The sequence below is a fragment of the Vigna umbellata genome, chromosome 9 (genome assembly GCF_029865625.1).
Source record: "Vigna umbellata cultivar VRB3 chromosome 9, Vumbellata_1.0, whole genome shotgun sequence".
NCBI lineage: Eukaryota > Viridiplantae > Streptophyta > Magnoliopsida > Fabales > Fabaceae > Vigna > Vigna umbellata.
The window spans coordinates 37,576,595-37,591,345 of record NC_142173.1 but is presented as its reverse complement, the minus strand read 5'-3'; the positions used below and the strand labels follow the sequence as shown (position 1 = coordinate 37,591,345).

The 14,751-nt window shown below is 30.6% G+C and overlaps 2 protein-coding genes across 2 annotated transcripts; one reads left to right on the top strand and one right to left on the bottom strand.

Annotated features, from left to right (window-relative positions):
* Window positions 1-2,135: 2,135 nt before the first annotated feature.
* On the top strand, window positions 2,136-4,900 carry LOC148193431 (uncharacterized). The gene is made up of 2 exons (XM_088099839.1): window positions 2,136-2,326; window positions 2,837-4,900. The coding sequence occupies exon 2, from the start codon at window positions 2,962-2,964 to the stop codon at window positions 4,723-4,725; it is 1,764 nt and encodes a 587-aa protein (XP_087955965.1). The 5' UTR covers window positions 2,136-2,326; window positions 2,837-2,961; the 3' UTR covers window positions 4,726-4,900.
* Window positions 4,901-12,926: 8,026 nt separating this feature from the next.
* LOC148193430 (two-component response regulator ARR8-like) lies at window positions 12,927-14,369 on the bottom strand. Its single transcript, XM_088098576.1, has 5 exons — window positions 14,216-14,369; window positions 14,002-14,102; window positions 13,807-13,884; window positions 13,474-13,544; window positions 12,927-13,313 (listed from the first exon to the last, which is right to left on the bottom strand). The coding sequence occupies exons 1-5, from the start codon at window positions 14,316-14,318 to the stop codon at window positions 13,127-13,129; spliced, it is 540 nt and encodes a 179-aa protein (XP_087954702.1). The 5' UTR covers window positions 14,319-14,369; the 3' UTR covers window positions 12,927-13,126.
* Between the last annotated feature and the right edge of the window lie 382 nt (window positions 14,370-14,751).

Below are 14,751 nucleotides of genomic sequence, written 5' to 3'. Positions count from 1 at the left end.
CAAGATATTTTGAATGCAATTCGGGATACATGGAACCTCACATGTCTCAAGTATTTGTTGTGGAAGATAATGGATAGGTCGATTGATTTGCCTCTAATGTTATCTATGTACAATGTTCCACAATATGTGTTTTGTCATACAAGACTCTCAAATGATTAATGATGTCTTTTGTTGTACATGACCCTCTTAATGATTAAAGATGCACTTTCATTTAGTATCGTTAGAGAAAGATCATTGCTGGCAATGGTTTGCTAGTCATTCATTCCAACATGAAAATGCTCAAATGAATAATGAATTCAAGGAGAATGGTACAGTGATAATTAAAAAATGCAAAGGACATTTTGGAAGTCTTCTATACACAATTATCAGTTTTAGAATGAGAAAATATATTGAAAAGTGAGATGCAGGATTTACTAGAAGAGAATATCAGCATTATCTCTGTCAGCTATCAACACTTTCGTTCTCATCTTAAGATTTTTGAGTGTTGTTCTTCTCTTTTCCGTAAAGATTGTGTTTGAAGAAAGAGCAGTTACGTCTGCCATGAATGGCTGAAAATTTTCTGTAATGCCATGAAAAGATTAAGAATATGAAAGAAGTTGGTGAATAATATTTCAATGATGTGGTATCCAGCTCTTTCTTTCAACAATCAAGGGAACTCAAACACTATGCTTATTCCCGTACGAAGGGTTTTCAAAGAGGAGTGATATGACAGTAATGAGACAAATCTAATTTATATAAACTTATGTTATTTCACATATTAATTATTCTTATATTCATAAGATATTAAGTTTATCAATTATTTGTCATCCCATAAAATTTTATTAAACTAAAAATAAAAGAATTCGAACATGAGAATATCACATAAAACCCATAGAAATTAAGTTTTATGAAACATAATCAAATTATATCCATTATAAAAAAAAATCAAACTAAATATATGAAAGGAAAAATGATATTTTTTTAAATAAAAGTTAAATTAGTTAACTTATTATCATAATTTTTCTTATGAAAAATGACAAACTTTAAATTATATAAGTTTACAAAAATGTAATTATTGGTATTATTATCTTTTAAAATTTCAAGAAATTATCTGTTGATTAATCATAACAAATCAAATAGAATAATTTTTAACAAATTTTTTTGAAAATCATCCATGTTTCAAAACATAAAATATTTTCAAAAACTCATATATGTCTTATTCTTAAAAATGCTTAAAAATAATTCACATATTCATTCCACTTCTTGTAAAATTATCACCATAGGTAATTAAATCAAGATAATCCTTAGTATGGTTAAATAAAAAATAATCCCTAGTTGAAAAATTAATATTTACCTTAAGTTAATTAGAAGACAAAACTTTTATATAAAAAATTAATACCACTTTTATCATAAAATTTTGAAAGTAATGAGTATTTCTTTTTTTCTTAAATGTTGTTTAACTTTTTTTTATATATTTAATAGGATATTTAGACTTTAGATTTTGAAAAATGTTGATTTTGATAACAAGAAGTTTGAAACTATAGACGTTCTTAAATATTTCTATTACATTGATTTTTTCATACCAGCATAACAAACATACCTGGTTCATTGTCAATCTATTACTATTACTATACAGAACAAGTAAAATATTAAATCTCTTTTCAAATGTAATATTTAAAAGAATAATTATATATTAACCACAAAAATTATAATGATAAAATAAATATTAAAAATATTTTTATTTTTATTATAATTAATTTATCATAAATAGTATTATATATTATTTTTTATAATAATGATTATTATTATTATCACTAATTATAACTATAAAAATTATGTAATAATATGTCGCTATCATTATTTTACTTATTGTATTACTATTAAAAGTGTATCTTATAGTATTATATCAATCATAACAATTATACTAATATTTTTAATATTAATTGATAATGCTTATAACAAATATACAATTATAAAAGAATATTTGTTAGATATCCTTAAGTCTTCTGGTTGACTTTTATGGGTGACCTACTTTGTTCGTAGGAAGAAGTATCGGGTGATCATTACCCGACCCGACCCAAGACAAGTAAAATTCCATATTTCCGGATTATAAACGCGACCCAACCCATCAAATAAAGGGTTGGATCACATGACCCGGCCCAAACCCAAACAAAATATTTCAAACTTATCTTACGTCGCACTCCGCCGCTGCCGCCGCCACCAGCTAGGAAGGCTTTCCTCAACCCCCTACTTGCTCGGTTCATCCCACCGTATCAGCGCCACTCTCCGACTACTACACTGCCATACTCCTGCCACAGCTTACAATAGCAAAGTCCTGTTTTTTGAGGTTTCTTTCTTGTCTTTTTGAATTCTAGTGTTCGTTATTTATTTACCCATTTTTCAATTCAAATTATTTCTGTGCCTTGGATTGTTCAGTAAATAAGTATTATTGAAATTTCGCTGTTTCAATTTTTCGCTTGGTTGGTGGCTAATTGGTCCATGGCTTGTTTTCTTGAGATATTAATGTAATGCAAATATTCTTAGGAGATTTACCGTTCTGAATAAGATGCACACCCTGTGTTTGATTAATGCCCCGACTTAGATAAAGGAGACGAGGTGTCATTTGAAAGCTAACATTGTGAAGCTTTGTTTACAAACAATTACGAGCTTTATCTCAATTTGCCGAGTCCAAACTGACCATCAACTAGTCTCGACACATTTAAAACTTCTACTAATGTCAGAATGAATTAGAACATTTTACCAACATACTTAAAAATTCAATTTAGTATAAACGTTCTCACACTAGTTTAGTTCTTTCTTATTGGATAATATTTTAATGACAGATTCTACGTCTCAGGGTTTTCAAGAAATGAGAAGAGCAACTCATAGCAAGAAAAACAAATTGAAAAAAACTAAGCGTAGCACCAAAGTATGGTTGTGAAATGAAAATGATGGGCTGCCTAACTGATCATATTGCCAGACATGGTTTTCATTGGGAGTCATAAGCAATTTATTGATAGTGTGTGCACAATTGTGATCAAGGGTAACTGGGGCAATCTGTTGAAGGTGAAGAGTACCTCTGCTTTCACTTCTTCTACCATTCACCAGGTGCTGTTGCAGCTTTCACTCTATGATTATGGGCTCTCTCATTCCTTCCCATTCTTCAAATGGCTCGACTCCATCCCAAATTATAGCCATTCCTTGCAATGTTCATGGGTCATGATTCACATCCTCACTGAACATAAGCATTTCAAAACTGCACATCATATGCTTGAAAAAATTGCGAACAGGGATTTTCTTCCATCACCTTCAGTTTTGAGCACTTTGGTGAGGACTCATGAAAACCCAGAAGTCAATTCTCAAGTGTTGAGCTGGCTTGTCATACATTATGCTAAGTCAAAGATGACACATGATGCAATACAAGTTTTTGAGCAGATGAGGTTACATAAAGTCAAACCTCATTTGCATGCTTGCACTGTTCTTTTGAATTCCTTGTTAAAGGACGGGGTTACTCACATGGTGTGGAAAATTTACAGGAGAATGGTTCAAGTTGGGGTTGTTCCCAATATGTACATTTACAATTGTTTATTCCATGCCTGTTCAAAAGCAAGAGATGTGGAAAGGGCAGAACAGTTATTAAATGAGTTGGATTTAAAGGGTATGCTTCCTGATATCTTCACATATAATACTTTGATATCATTATACTGCAAGAAAGGTCTGCACTATGAGGCTTTATCTATCCAGAGCAGAATGGAAAGAGAGGGGATAAACCTAGATATTGTAAGTTATAACTCTCTCATTTATGGATTCTGCAAAGAAGGCAGGATGAGAGAAGCTATGAGGATGTTTAGCGAAATAAAAAATGCAACTCCCAATCATGTGACATATACTACATTGATTGATGGTTACTGTAAAACAAATGAACTGGAGGAATCTCTGAAAATTCTGGGACTGATGGAGTGTAAGGGATTGTACCCTGGAGTTGTAACTTATAATTCAGTTTTGCGCAAGCTTTGTCAAGATGGCAGGATAAAGGACGCCAACAAACTCTTGACTGAGATGAGTGAAAGGAAAGTTCAAGCTGACAATATCACTTGCAACACACTTATTAATGCATACTGCAAGATTGGAGATATGAAATCTGCTTTGAAATTTAAGAACAAGATGTTAGAATCGGGACTAAAACCCGATCCATTTACATATAAGGCACTGATTCATGGATTCTGCAAGACAAATGAGGTGGAAACTGCAAAGGAGGTAATGTTCAGCATGCTTGATGCTGGATTTACACTCAGTTATTGTACATACACTTGGATTGTAGATTGCTACTGTAAGAAAGACAATATGGATGCAGTTTTAGCACTACCAAATGAGTTTCTGAGTAGAGGTCTTTGTCTAGATGTTTCAGTATACAGGGCATTGATAAGAAGGTTATGCAAGTTAGAAAGGGTTGAATGTGCTGAAAAGTTATTCAATCAAATGGAAGGAAAGGGTATATCAGGTGACAGTGTTATCTATACCAGTCTTGCATATGCTTATTGGAAAGCAGGGAATGCAAGTGCTTCCTTGGGTGTGTTAGAAGAGATGACAAGGAGAAGGTTGATGATCACAGTCAAACTGTATAGATGCTTTAGTACTTCTGATGCTAGGGAAAATGAAGTGTCACTGATCTTCTGGAATCATGTGGTGGATAGGGGTTTGATGTCGAGAAATTCAATGAATAAAATACAGCAAATGCTGATATGAAGGAACCCTCACATCTAGAATATTCTTCATAGACCTGTTTGCGAGGGGCAATGCATTGCTTCTGTTTCACTTTTCATTGGAATTTGGAAAACAGAGATTTGGGAAAATATGATGCAGGCCAACCTCTTTGCAACCTTGCATGTTAACCGTCATAAACTATTTGTTTTAGAATCCATTTATGCATCATGTTCATAACAGATATAACTCTATGGACTGGGAACAATCACTGCTGTTTTCTTCTAAAAGGTTATATCACAGAAGAACATCATTAAGTTCTTCCTCCCTGCATTTTCAGCTTATTAGGAGGAAGCACATAACCTTCATATATATGGGATTAGGCCATCATGATTAAGCTGGAACTTGAGCAGGTATTTTCGTTTTGATTTGGATTATCGTGGAACTAAAGTTTTTTCTTGCTATGATAATGCATGTCGTATATATTTCTTTTTAATGTTAGCTTATCTTATGAACTGCAATATTGATAGTTTCCTTCTCTGTTTTTACCATTGAAGTGGGGGTGGGGGGAGGGAGGAGAAAAGGTACAAGAAAGATAGTGTAATTTAGCAAAAGGAAAAAAAAAAATTAGAATAGCTTGCACTCTGTCTACATATCTAGTGAAAGGTCCAAGTTTAGATATTTCCTCTTTAAAGTCTTGAGTGCTACACTCCAAACAAACAAACCAAAATCTTCACAGATATGATGCTGCCATCCTAGATCACGCCTAAATAAATTTAAGGAAGAAATTCATCCACGTTTTAAAGGCAATCCTAGGATTTACCTAAATGTTAGAAATCCTACTTCATCTTTAAATGGCTTAATAGTGTCGTACAAATAAGTGTGCTGTTATTTCTTAGTTGGAGAGCCACGGGACCCATATCAATAGAATATTTTATGACACTAGAAACCTGCAATAGTTCACTAGTATCAAGTCTCATCATATAAGAAAAGTTTGGCTGGAACTTTTGATTTTCAAGAGTCTTTCAAGAAGGAATATCTTTCCCTTTGGATGTGGTTGAAATCAGAAGTGCAACATGGGTGAAGAAGTCTAACAATCTGATAGAAATGGACAAGGTGAGGACCTCAGGACCATTTAAAATGGAAGGATCGGTGAACATTGGACTCCTATTAATGGCCTTACAAGTGGTATTGGAGTTGAATTGATTGGAATTGGACAATCATTCGAGAAATGGTGGTTGAGGAGCAGTGGGACAAGCAGGTCACCAGCCTTGTGGTGACTGGTGAGCAATAAGATATGACTTGGCTCTTAAGAAAAAAGATAAGCTACAAACATGGTCCGATCCAAGTGACAAATGGTAAAACACTAGCATATTGGTCAAGATGGGTTAGTGTCTAGCATAGAGTGTAAACACATTGGTAGATATGTGGCAACAAACGTAGAGAGGTTGGTGCACGCAGGCGTTGAATATTCAGTAAAGGTTTATACAAAAAATGTGTGGCTTAAGATGTGGAGTTAGGCCCACTTACACAATTTCTGTATAAGTAAATTAAAACAAATCTCCTTAGGTTTTTGGACTAAAGTTGGTAGCATAACACTAGGAAATTAGTATGAACAGAAATAATGACTTACTAGGAACCTCTATTAAGAAGTGATCTCTAAGTTTAATTCAATCTTATAAAACTTGCTTGTAAAATGAAGCTTGCACCGACCAACTTATATATTGTAAATTAGTCTCGTCTCTAGTTCCTGTGAGACTTCTAACAACCTCTCTTCATGTTTTCACTTCATGATGTTGTTTTGGTTTAAGTTCATTTCCTGTAGGTTGGCTTCTCTATGTTACTGTTGGGGAAAAACAATTGAAAATTACATGCAAACTAAGAGTTAATGAAGGCAATGGTAGATAGCAGATAGCAACAGAGAGCACACTCCCACTTTGTCTGTGATCTTGCAACATCACACGCTGCATTGACTATGACAAATGAAGTTAATGAAATGTTTGCTTGAATGTAATTGTGGCAAACATCAAGCACTTTGTTTTCAATTCAATGAACATAGACATTGTTTTCGTATGTGGACAATATTTATAGATTAGACATTTCCGCAGGTTTACCAACAGGAGTTTCAACGAATTATGAAGGTTAGAGGCTTGAGTATCATACAATTTTGGATCTTACAATGCTGTGGAACGTGCTTGATCGTCCAAAATCAAAGAGGTGAGAGAAACACACGTTCAAAATCAACTCATTGCGCTTTTCAGAATTTCAATTTGAAAGAGCTTGCATCAACAGTATGCCACTTGTTCCCTCGTTCAATGTATCTCAGGGTGTTGCATTATCTACTTGATTGTGATGTAACATATCATGATATAATTGTCAACATTTATTTTGAAAACTTTCTTTTGAATATCGATGCCTATCATAATATGCATTTTAAAAGAAACATTGCTGACAAAAGCAAACAAATATTATTTCTTAAATTTATTTTTGAAATGCTAGAAATCACCTCAGATCAAAGGTGTATCTGTATTGATAAGTAATTTTGTTCTTTTAGCATGTAGTCAGAAACGTAAAGTGTATATGAAAAAAATCTATTGACAGATATCAACTTTAGATTTAAGATTTTAAAAGATTAGTTTTTGACTTAGATACAGGGAATATTTTGGATTCACCCAAAAAAGACATTATAGAGAACCTAAAGCACTTCTCTAAAGTAAAATCATTTTCAAGCTAATGCTAACATTCAATTAAACTCTACTTTAGTTGGATCAAACCATCATATTCATTCTCTTTAACATTTTTAAACGATTATTTGATTATTTATGTTCTGACATTCTGATTACTTTATGATTTTTTATTTTTATAGATGAAAACTATTTCGATAATCATAGTTTTATGTTATTTTTTTGGTAAGATCTTTGTTATTTAGTTTTTAATTCTTTTTATTTTTTTAAATATAAAATATTTTATAAAATTAACATAAATAATATAATTTTATTTAAGTAATTAATATTTAAGGAACAGTGGATGAATTCTTTTATTAAAATATTGAATATAAACAAAATGAAAACACTCATAATAAGATTTAAGCTGTAATTAATTTTTTTTACTGATTCTAACAAAGTGATAATGGGTTACACAGTAAAAAAACTCAATGTCATTTTCTTACCAATTTTGTAAAATAACATTGTCTTATGTCTAACTAATTGGTAAAATGAAACAAATTAATGATGTAACATTAAAAAATTAGTGATAAAATTTATAAAATAATGATAATTGAAGGATAAATTTAAGAAATTTGTTTTTTCTTTCTCAACAAATTGAAGCATGACACTTTATGTTGTATAACTATCAAAATTTCGTTCTATTCTGATAAAAAATTTTGGTAAATAGAAATTCTCTTCAACATCACACTTTTCAGCCATCAGTTTAGGATAATAAAATAAAATGTAATTAGGATTACAGAATACACTTTAATTATTATGGTATTTTTTTAAATATCAACTTTTTTTTATTTGTGTTATTTAATTTAATTTTTTAATATCATTCGTGATTTTCTTTTAGTTCAGATTGTTTTCATATTTCAATTTCAATCCCTTAATATTTATGTTTCATAAAATACGCTAGACCAAAGACGCAATTCTAGGAACACTTATTATTATTACTTAAAAAAAAGGGCAAATAATGTGCAATTTATTAATAAAAAAGAAATACAAAGTCAAAATATTCACGATTACAGTTCAAAAGTATAAACAAAAGTAAAGGAATACAAATATTCTTTTTAATAAATATGCCGTTTTCAAATATTTTGGACTTATTTTCAATATTATAATAATATTTTAGCTATTACGATCTTTATTTCACATTTTAAAAATTAATTTATGTTCAGAAAAAAAGCTATAAGAATTGAAAATTTGTGAAAACTAAATCTATAATTACTAAAAAATATTTTATTCGGATAATAAAAATTATTAAAAAACAAATTAATATGTTTTTTGTCAGAACCCTTAAAACTCTAACTTAGTGGAGTACATGTGTAAGCGAAAAGGGTGTTTGAAATTCAGAAAGTGGAAGACAGGTGTATGATGCAGATTGGACGAACGGTTTTGACGGTAGGAGTAAAACTTAAACTTTCAAATTTTCGTGTCACTTCTCTGCATGCACCATTCATCTTCAACCTTCTGAATCTCCTCCTTCTCTCTACCATCTCCACCTTCTCTCTAAGAAAATCTCATCTTTTCTTCTTCCGATCACCCCCTCAGGCACCGTTTGAACTCTCTCGGCATCAAGGGCTTTCATTTAAACCGACCGAGTTGTGGTTTTAAGCCAGTGAGTTACTTTCTCCTTAACACGTTCGTTTCATTTCACATGCAAACCTAGATTTCTGGTTGCATAAGTGGATCATCTTATTCTGAGTATTTCTGGTCTTCTGTTCGGTTTAGTTTCTTAAAGCGTGACTGTTGAACGTTAAGGTCTCTGGTAGTGGTGAGCTATATTCTGTATTTGTGAGCGTTCAGTTACGTTTAGAGGTAAGGGAAGCTTATATAATTTGATTAAGATTCTTGTTTTGAATGGTTGTATGTTTGTATGATACTTTGTTTGATTATTTGATGAATATGAAATATTCGTGTTACTGCATGTTTGGATGTGTGGATGGATGATTGATAAATGGTGTGAACTGAGTTGAAATAGGGTTTGATCTTCAAACTGCAGTATTCTAAGTAAATTTTGTAATTGTGGTCGAGCGTCATTCGTGATCGTTCGATTCTTAATGGAAGTGTAGGGTCTTAACTGAATTCTCATGCTTTAGGGATATTGTCTGAGAGTCACTTTGTAATACTCTGCAGAATTATGTAAACTATAATCGAGAGTCAGTATTGACCGTTCAGTTTTCCTTTTAGTGTTCGTCTAAACTAAATTCTTCTTTTGGAGAGAATTTAGCTAATGACGATCATTTTATATTATTAGGTATATGTAAATGAGTGTTCGGTCTAAGTATAGTTCTTCTTTATGTTTCCTAAACAATTTAGTTAATGTATTCTATAATAAGTAAAGTCGTAGATGATATCGTTATTCTTCATTAAAAATAAGTGTGGCGAAATTGTATATATATATATATATATATATATATATTCATGCATTTTATTTAAGTTTAGTAGTGCTCGGTCTTGGACCAAGTGTTCGGTCTCAGTAGCGCTCGTTCAATGGTGTTCGGTTTCTACAGGGTTCGGTCTTAAACCAAGCGCTCGGTCTTAAACCAAGCGCTCGGTCTTAAACCAAGCGCTCGGTCTTAAACCAAGCGCTCGGTCTCGTTTCATTAATCTATTATTACCGTTTTTAAAATAAGAGCGTTCGGCCAAACTCCATAGCGTTCGTTTCTTCATAGTATCTCATCAGTTATTAGTATTTGGTGTCAAACAGTATTGGTCTATAAATGTTGTTCGGCCTAGAGTCTTATTACTCGGCCTAGGCTTCGTGGCGTTCGGTTTGAACTCTTAAAGATCAGTTCATTGAAGCGGATAAATTTGTAAATAGTGCTTGGTCATATTAGTCTCTAAGAAGTGTTATTCCATTCAGACTTGTGCTATCATGAGAAATTGTGATCTTATTTCAGTTGAATATATTGATGAAGTATAAGAGAATTTGAAATGTGATGCGAATGAAATAGTTTGGTTATGAAAGAGTATTCCAGGGAGGAATATCTCAGAAAGTGGTTATTGAATGGTAAAGTATGAATGTGGGCAAAGCTTAGCGGCCGTTTATCCTGATGTTCCGTGATTACTCATTCTCAAGTATAGAGGAGTAAGTCATGTGTGGGAATGACAGGAGGTCCTAGTCCATAAGGTTAACTTGGACGGAACGGATTAACCTCGGGTGACAGCTGTTGAGGGTATCCTAGTTACTACATCACCCAGGTGCACAAACATCGTAGCTACACAGGAGTCATACAGTCCGGACAATCAGAGTGAAGTGATCGGTCCTTGCATGCCATGATGTATGAATTATGATTTGGTTGTTGTTTGATTTAATCACGAAAATTATATGTTTTATTGAATCAATTAAATTACATAAACTTACCCTATTTATTCTCTTGTTTGTGTTGTACGTTCGGTTGTTTGTCCTGTTGCAATGATCATCCGTGTGAGCAAAAGGGGAAAAGTTGCTGGAAGAAGCACTAGAAAAGGTGGAAGTGAAGGTCAAACCTTAGGAACGTTCGGTTATTATTGCTACTATGTTTTGTAGAATCGTTCATTATTGGCATTTTGGAAACCGTTCGTTTTAGGCGGTAGAATTTGTAAAGTTTTAAATTCTGTAGTATTTTGTAAGGCTGTTCGGTCATAAGTGTGCTTCTAATTTTTTGTAAGACTGATATGTTGTCATGTTATTAATATGTGATTATTTTCTTATATGATTTATACTGTATTTTTGGATGTTAATTTTTAGTGGCATTTTATACTAGTAACTGCTCAACTGACTCTGTCAAACCTAACTTTAATTTTTTTTACACAAAATTAACTTGACTTTTATGTTAATACTGAAACTAATAAAAGTACTAAACCTAATAATTTAAGAGGAAATAGTTTTTATATTAACTAGCTATGGTTTCAAAAATACAGAATATAGAAAATTACCTTCTTACCCATAAACTCACACCAAAAGAAAAAAATTTCCAAACATATAACTTATTTCATGCAATTATTTATAATAGCTAGTCTATTATATCTTTTTAATATTAAAATAATTCAATTCAAATTATAATATAATTTTATCGTAATAAAACTATATTTTAATTTTAAAAAGTACGCGCAAAATTCCATAAAAATATAATTTTAAAATTATACCATCCAAACCCATTTGATTGTGATACGGTCTATTGAACCCAAAAAAAATCGTTAAATTCTTTTTAGCAATGCTTTTCTTTATTTCCGTAATTTCTTCTAGTACATTTTAGTTAAATGATAAAAAAAAATTTTAAAATGCTTATTTTTTTTCAGAATTCACAAAATAAAATGTATTAATTTTTTTTCATACTATGTATTTAAAAAATATTATGAAAAATGTATAGAATAATAATTGTATACTCTATAATCCTCGTTATATATTTTTCCATGATATGGAATTTTTTTTAATACATTTGTAATAACGTTTTGGGAAAGTATAAAAAAAAATTATTTTTATTTTAGAGGGCTTAAAATATAGTAACCGGTTGAAAATCGGGCTAAACATACTTTTTAATTTTTAAATTGAATACAATTTAATATAAATAAAACAAAACTACTATTTTATCAATCGTTATTTTTTTATAAATATATAATTTTTTAATGTAATTTATAAGTTTTATGTCTTGGTTTTTTATATTTTAAATTTAACTCGTTAATTTTTTAAGTTCTGAATGTAATGTTGTTATTTTGAATGGAGGTGGAAAGTTTACTTAGAACAATTTATTTACCACGTGCTGTAACGCAATTTTTTTCTTTTCAGAGTATTATGTTCACACGGTAAGAACGACCTAATTACAGTTTAATTTTCTTTAAATCTTATCATTGATATGTTTAAACTAATTAAATATTTAGTTGAATTTAATTATAATTGATCAGTTTTATTCATATCTAGACAATTAGTCGTGTTGTTTTGGTCGATATGTATTTATTGGTATATATAGTAAATAGGTTCCTCAACCTTAATTTTAGATAAAAATCATAAATGAAAAAGATTTATTACCACTTAATTTTCCCTTTATAAATATAAATATTGATAATGTGAGTATGTTATATAGTGAATTGTGTTGATATCTCGCAAATTGTATTAATAATAATGTTTATATTGTAAATAATATTATTATATTTTATTGAAAATTATAATTTATTTGGTTTAGACTTTTATATATAAACTTGAAAATTAAAAACTTTATGAACAAATGTTTTATTTTTAAAATACATCAATCATTTCTCATGAAAAAAAAAATTAGTATTATATGATTTTGATACTGTATTACTTTAATATTATGATTTTAACCATATTTCCACTGTATATAAATTATTATTCTATAAACTAATGTCTTGGTTCAACAATTTGGACAATTTCAAAAACATTGATAAACTAAACTTAAATAATTTGACTAAATGGGAAGAGCTTGAATAGTTATCATCAGATCTTGTATTATAAATTTATAATCTCATTATTTTAATCAATATAATGAAACTCCAGAAAATTCCAAAATAAAATTAAAAAAAATAAATTATTACTTTTTTCACCAAAATTGAATAAAATTCTTTCTCAGAATATTTACATCAATGACTTTTACTATCTATATCCTTTTTTTTTCTGCATAATTGACTCATTGATTGTAATCTAATTTTCAAATTTCCAACCAGCACTTTGACATAGAAATGAAAATTTTCTAAGCACTACCTATGCTTTATTGATCAATCTGTAATCAATTCTTCTAACTGCTACATCTCAATCTGGTTTTGTTTGGAGAATAAATTTCTTCCATGTCTTTTCTTTTGTTATTCAATGGTTGCTCATTCTCTTCTTTTGTTCTTGATTTCATCAAATGTGGCTTCAGCTTATTCACATCTGCTTGTTGAACTGGTTTCAGAAAGAATTCCTCTGCTCCTTCTTCCAAACATCTGATACAAAATCATATCAGTCAAATTGAAAAGTATATTAAAAAAAAAACAAAACCTATAAACTTCTAAGATTTTATGTTGAAAATGGTATCAGAATTTTTATATAAAAAGTGATCAATCTTTCCAGTTTTTCTAGTAAAAATAATTCCACCACCCTCACCTGTTGATCCTTGATGGCACATTCTCAGAGGACATAATCACAACTGGTATGTTTTTAAGTGATTTAGATTCCTGCAAATCAATCAAATTAATGTTATTTTTTCAGATCAAACAGAAGAATACACAGAGGAAAATTCTTTGAAAATTCACATAATTTGATTTCAAGATATGATGAGATCATATACTTTTAAACAGCTTCCTAAAGGAAAAACCAAAATTAAAATTCCTAGAGCATGGTTTGACCAATCTCACTGATGCAATGTAAATAAACAGAAAACTGTGGCAGAACACAAACTTGTTAAGAAATTATCAGAAAATACCCATAGAATCATACCTTGATTTTTCTCAGCAGATCATAACCAGTCATTCCTGGCATACAGTAATCTGTTATAATCAGGTTAACATCCACATCCTGCATCACCAATCAATCAATGATTAATTCAGACTTATTCACAAAATATTTTAGGCTGTACGTATATGTGTGTATATATATATATAATTAATTAATTGGTTAGAGAATTATTTGTACCTGATGAATTTGTGATGCAACAGAAGATTCAAAAGTCCTGAATTCATCTTCAACCAAACCAAGAAACTTTAAGGCCTTGGTAGCAGAATCAACTGTAGTAACTGTGATTTGAACAATTAAAATAACATAAATGATTGCAGAAACAGGTATGTTGATGTGAAATGTTTCTCTTATAACATTGAGAAAAATGCAGATTAAAAGAGAGAAAAAGTACCATGGAAGGAAGAGGTTTTCAAGAGTCTCTCAATCAACATTCTGTCAATGAGACTGTCATCAACAGCCAAAACATGGAACCGAGTCTCTAAAGCCATAGCCATAATCGATAACTCAAAGGAGAATATAAACAGACAGATGAAGAAAAGAAAAGAAAAGAGGAACAGAGACGAAGATTAAACTGTGGTGTGTGATGAAGAACAAGAGTGCGACATTTTAAATGGGAAGCTATCATGATCAAGAAGATACACAATCCTCATACAAAATCTGACTGTTTGGAAAGCGATATCCCACAGATTTCATTCAGAATCTCAAGGATCTTCCGACTCTATTTTTGAATTTTTAAATTTTTGAAATTTTGAATTTTTGAATTTTTGAATTCAGCATGAAGCAAAGGAGGTGATGAAATTTTACCAAATTTAAAAATTGGAGTTGTTCATTATTATTTGGTTTGACCCTTTTGCCAATGATAAACACCTGTTGGAGTGAGTTGGTTTCTTAAATTAATTAATAGTATTAATAATATTTCTATTCTCA

Excerpts from the sequence above, each read along its gene's own strand:
- LOC148193431 (XM_088099839.1), top strand. The coding sequence starts at position 2,962 with ATGGTTTTCATTGGGAGTCATAAGCAATTTATTGATAGTGTGTGCACA.
- LOC148193430 (XM_088098576.1), bottom strand. The coding sequence starts at position 14,318 with ATGGCTATGGCTTTAGAGACTCGGTTCCATGTTTTGGCTGTTGATGAC. Across the intron at positions 14,103-14,215 it reads GAAAACCTCTTCCTTCCATG|TTACTACAGTTGATTCTGCT; the intron begins GTACTTTTTCTC and ends TTCAAATCACAG. Across the intron at positions 13,545-13,806 it reads ATCTGCTGAGAAAAATCAAG|GAATCTAAATCACTTAAAAA; the intron begins GTATGATTCTAT and ends ATTGATTTGCAG.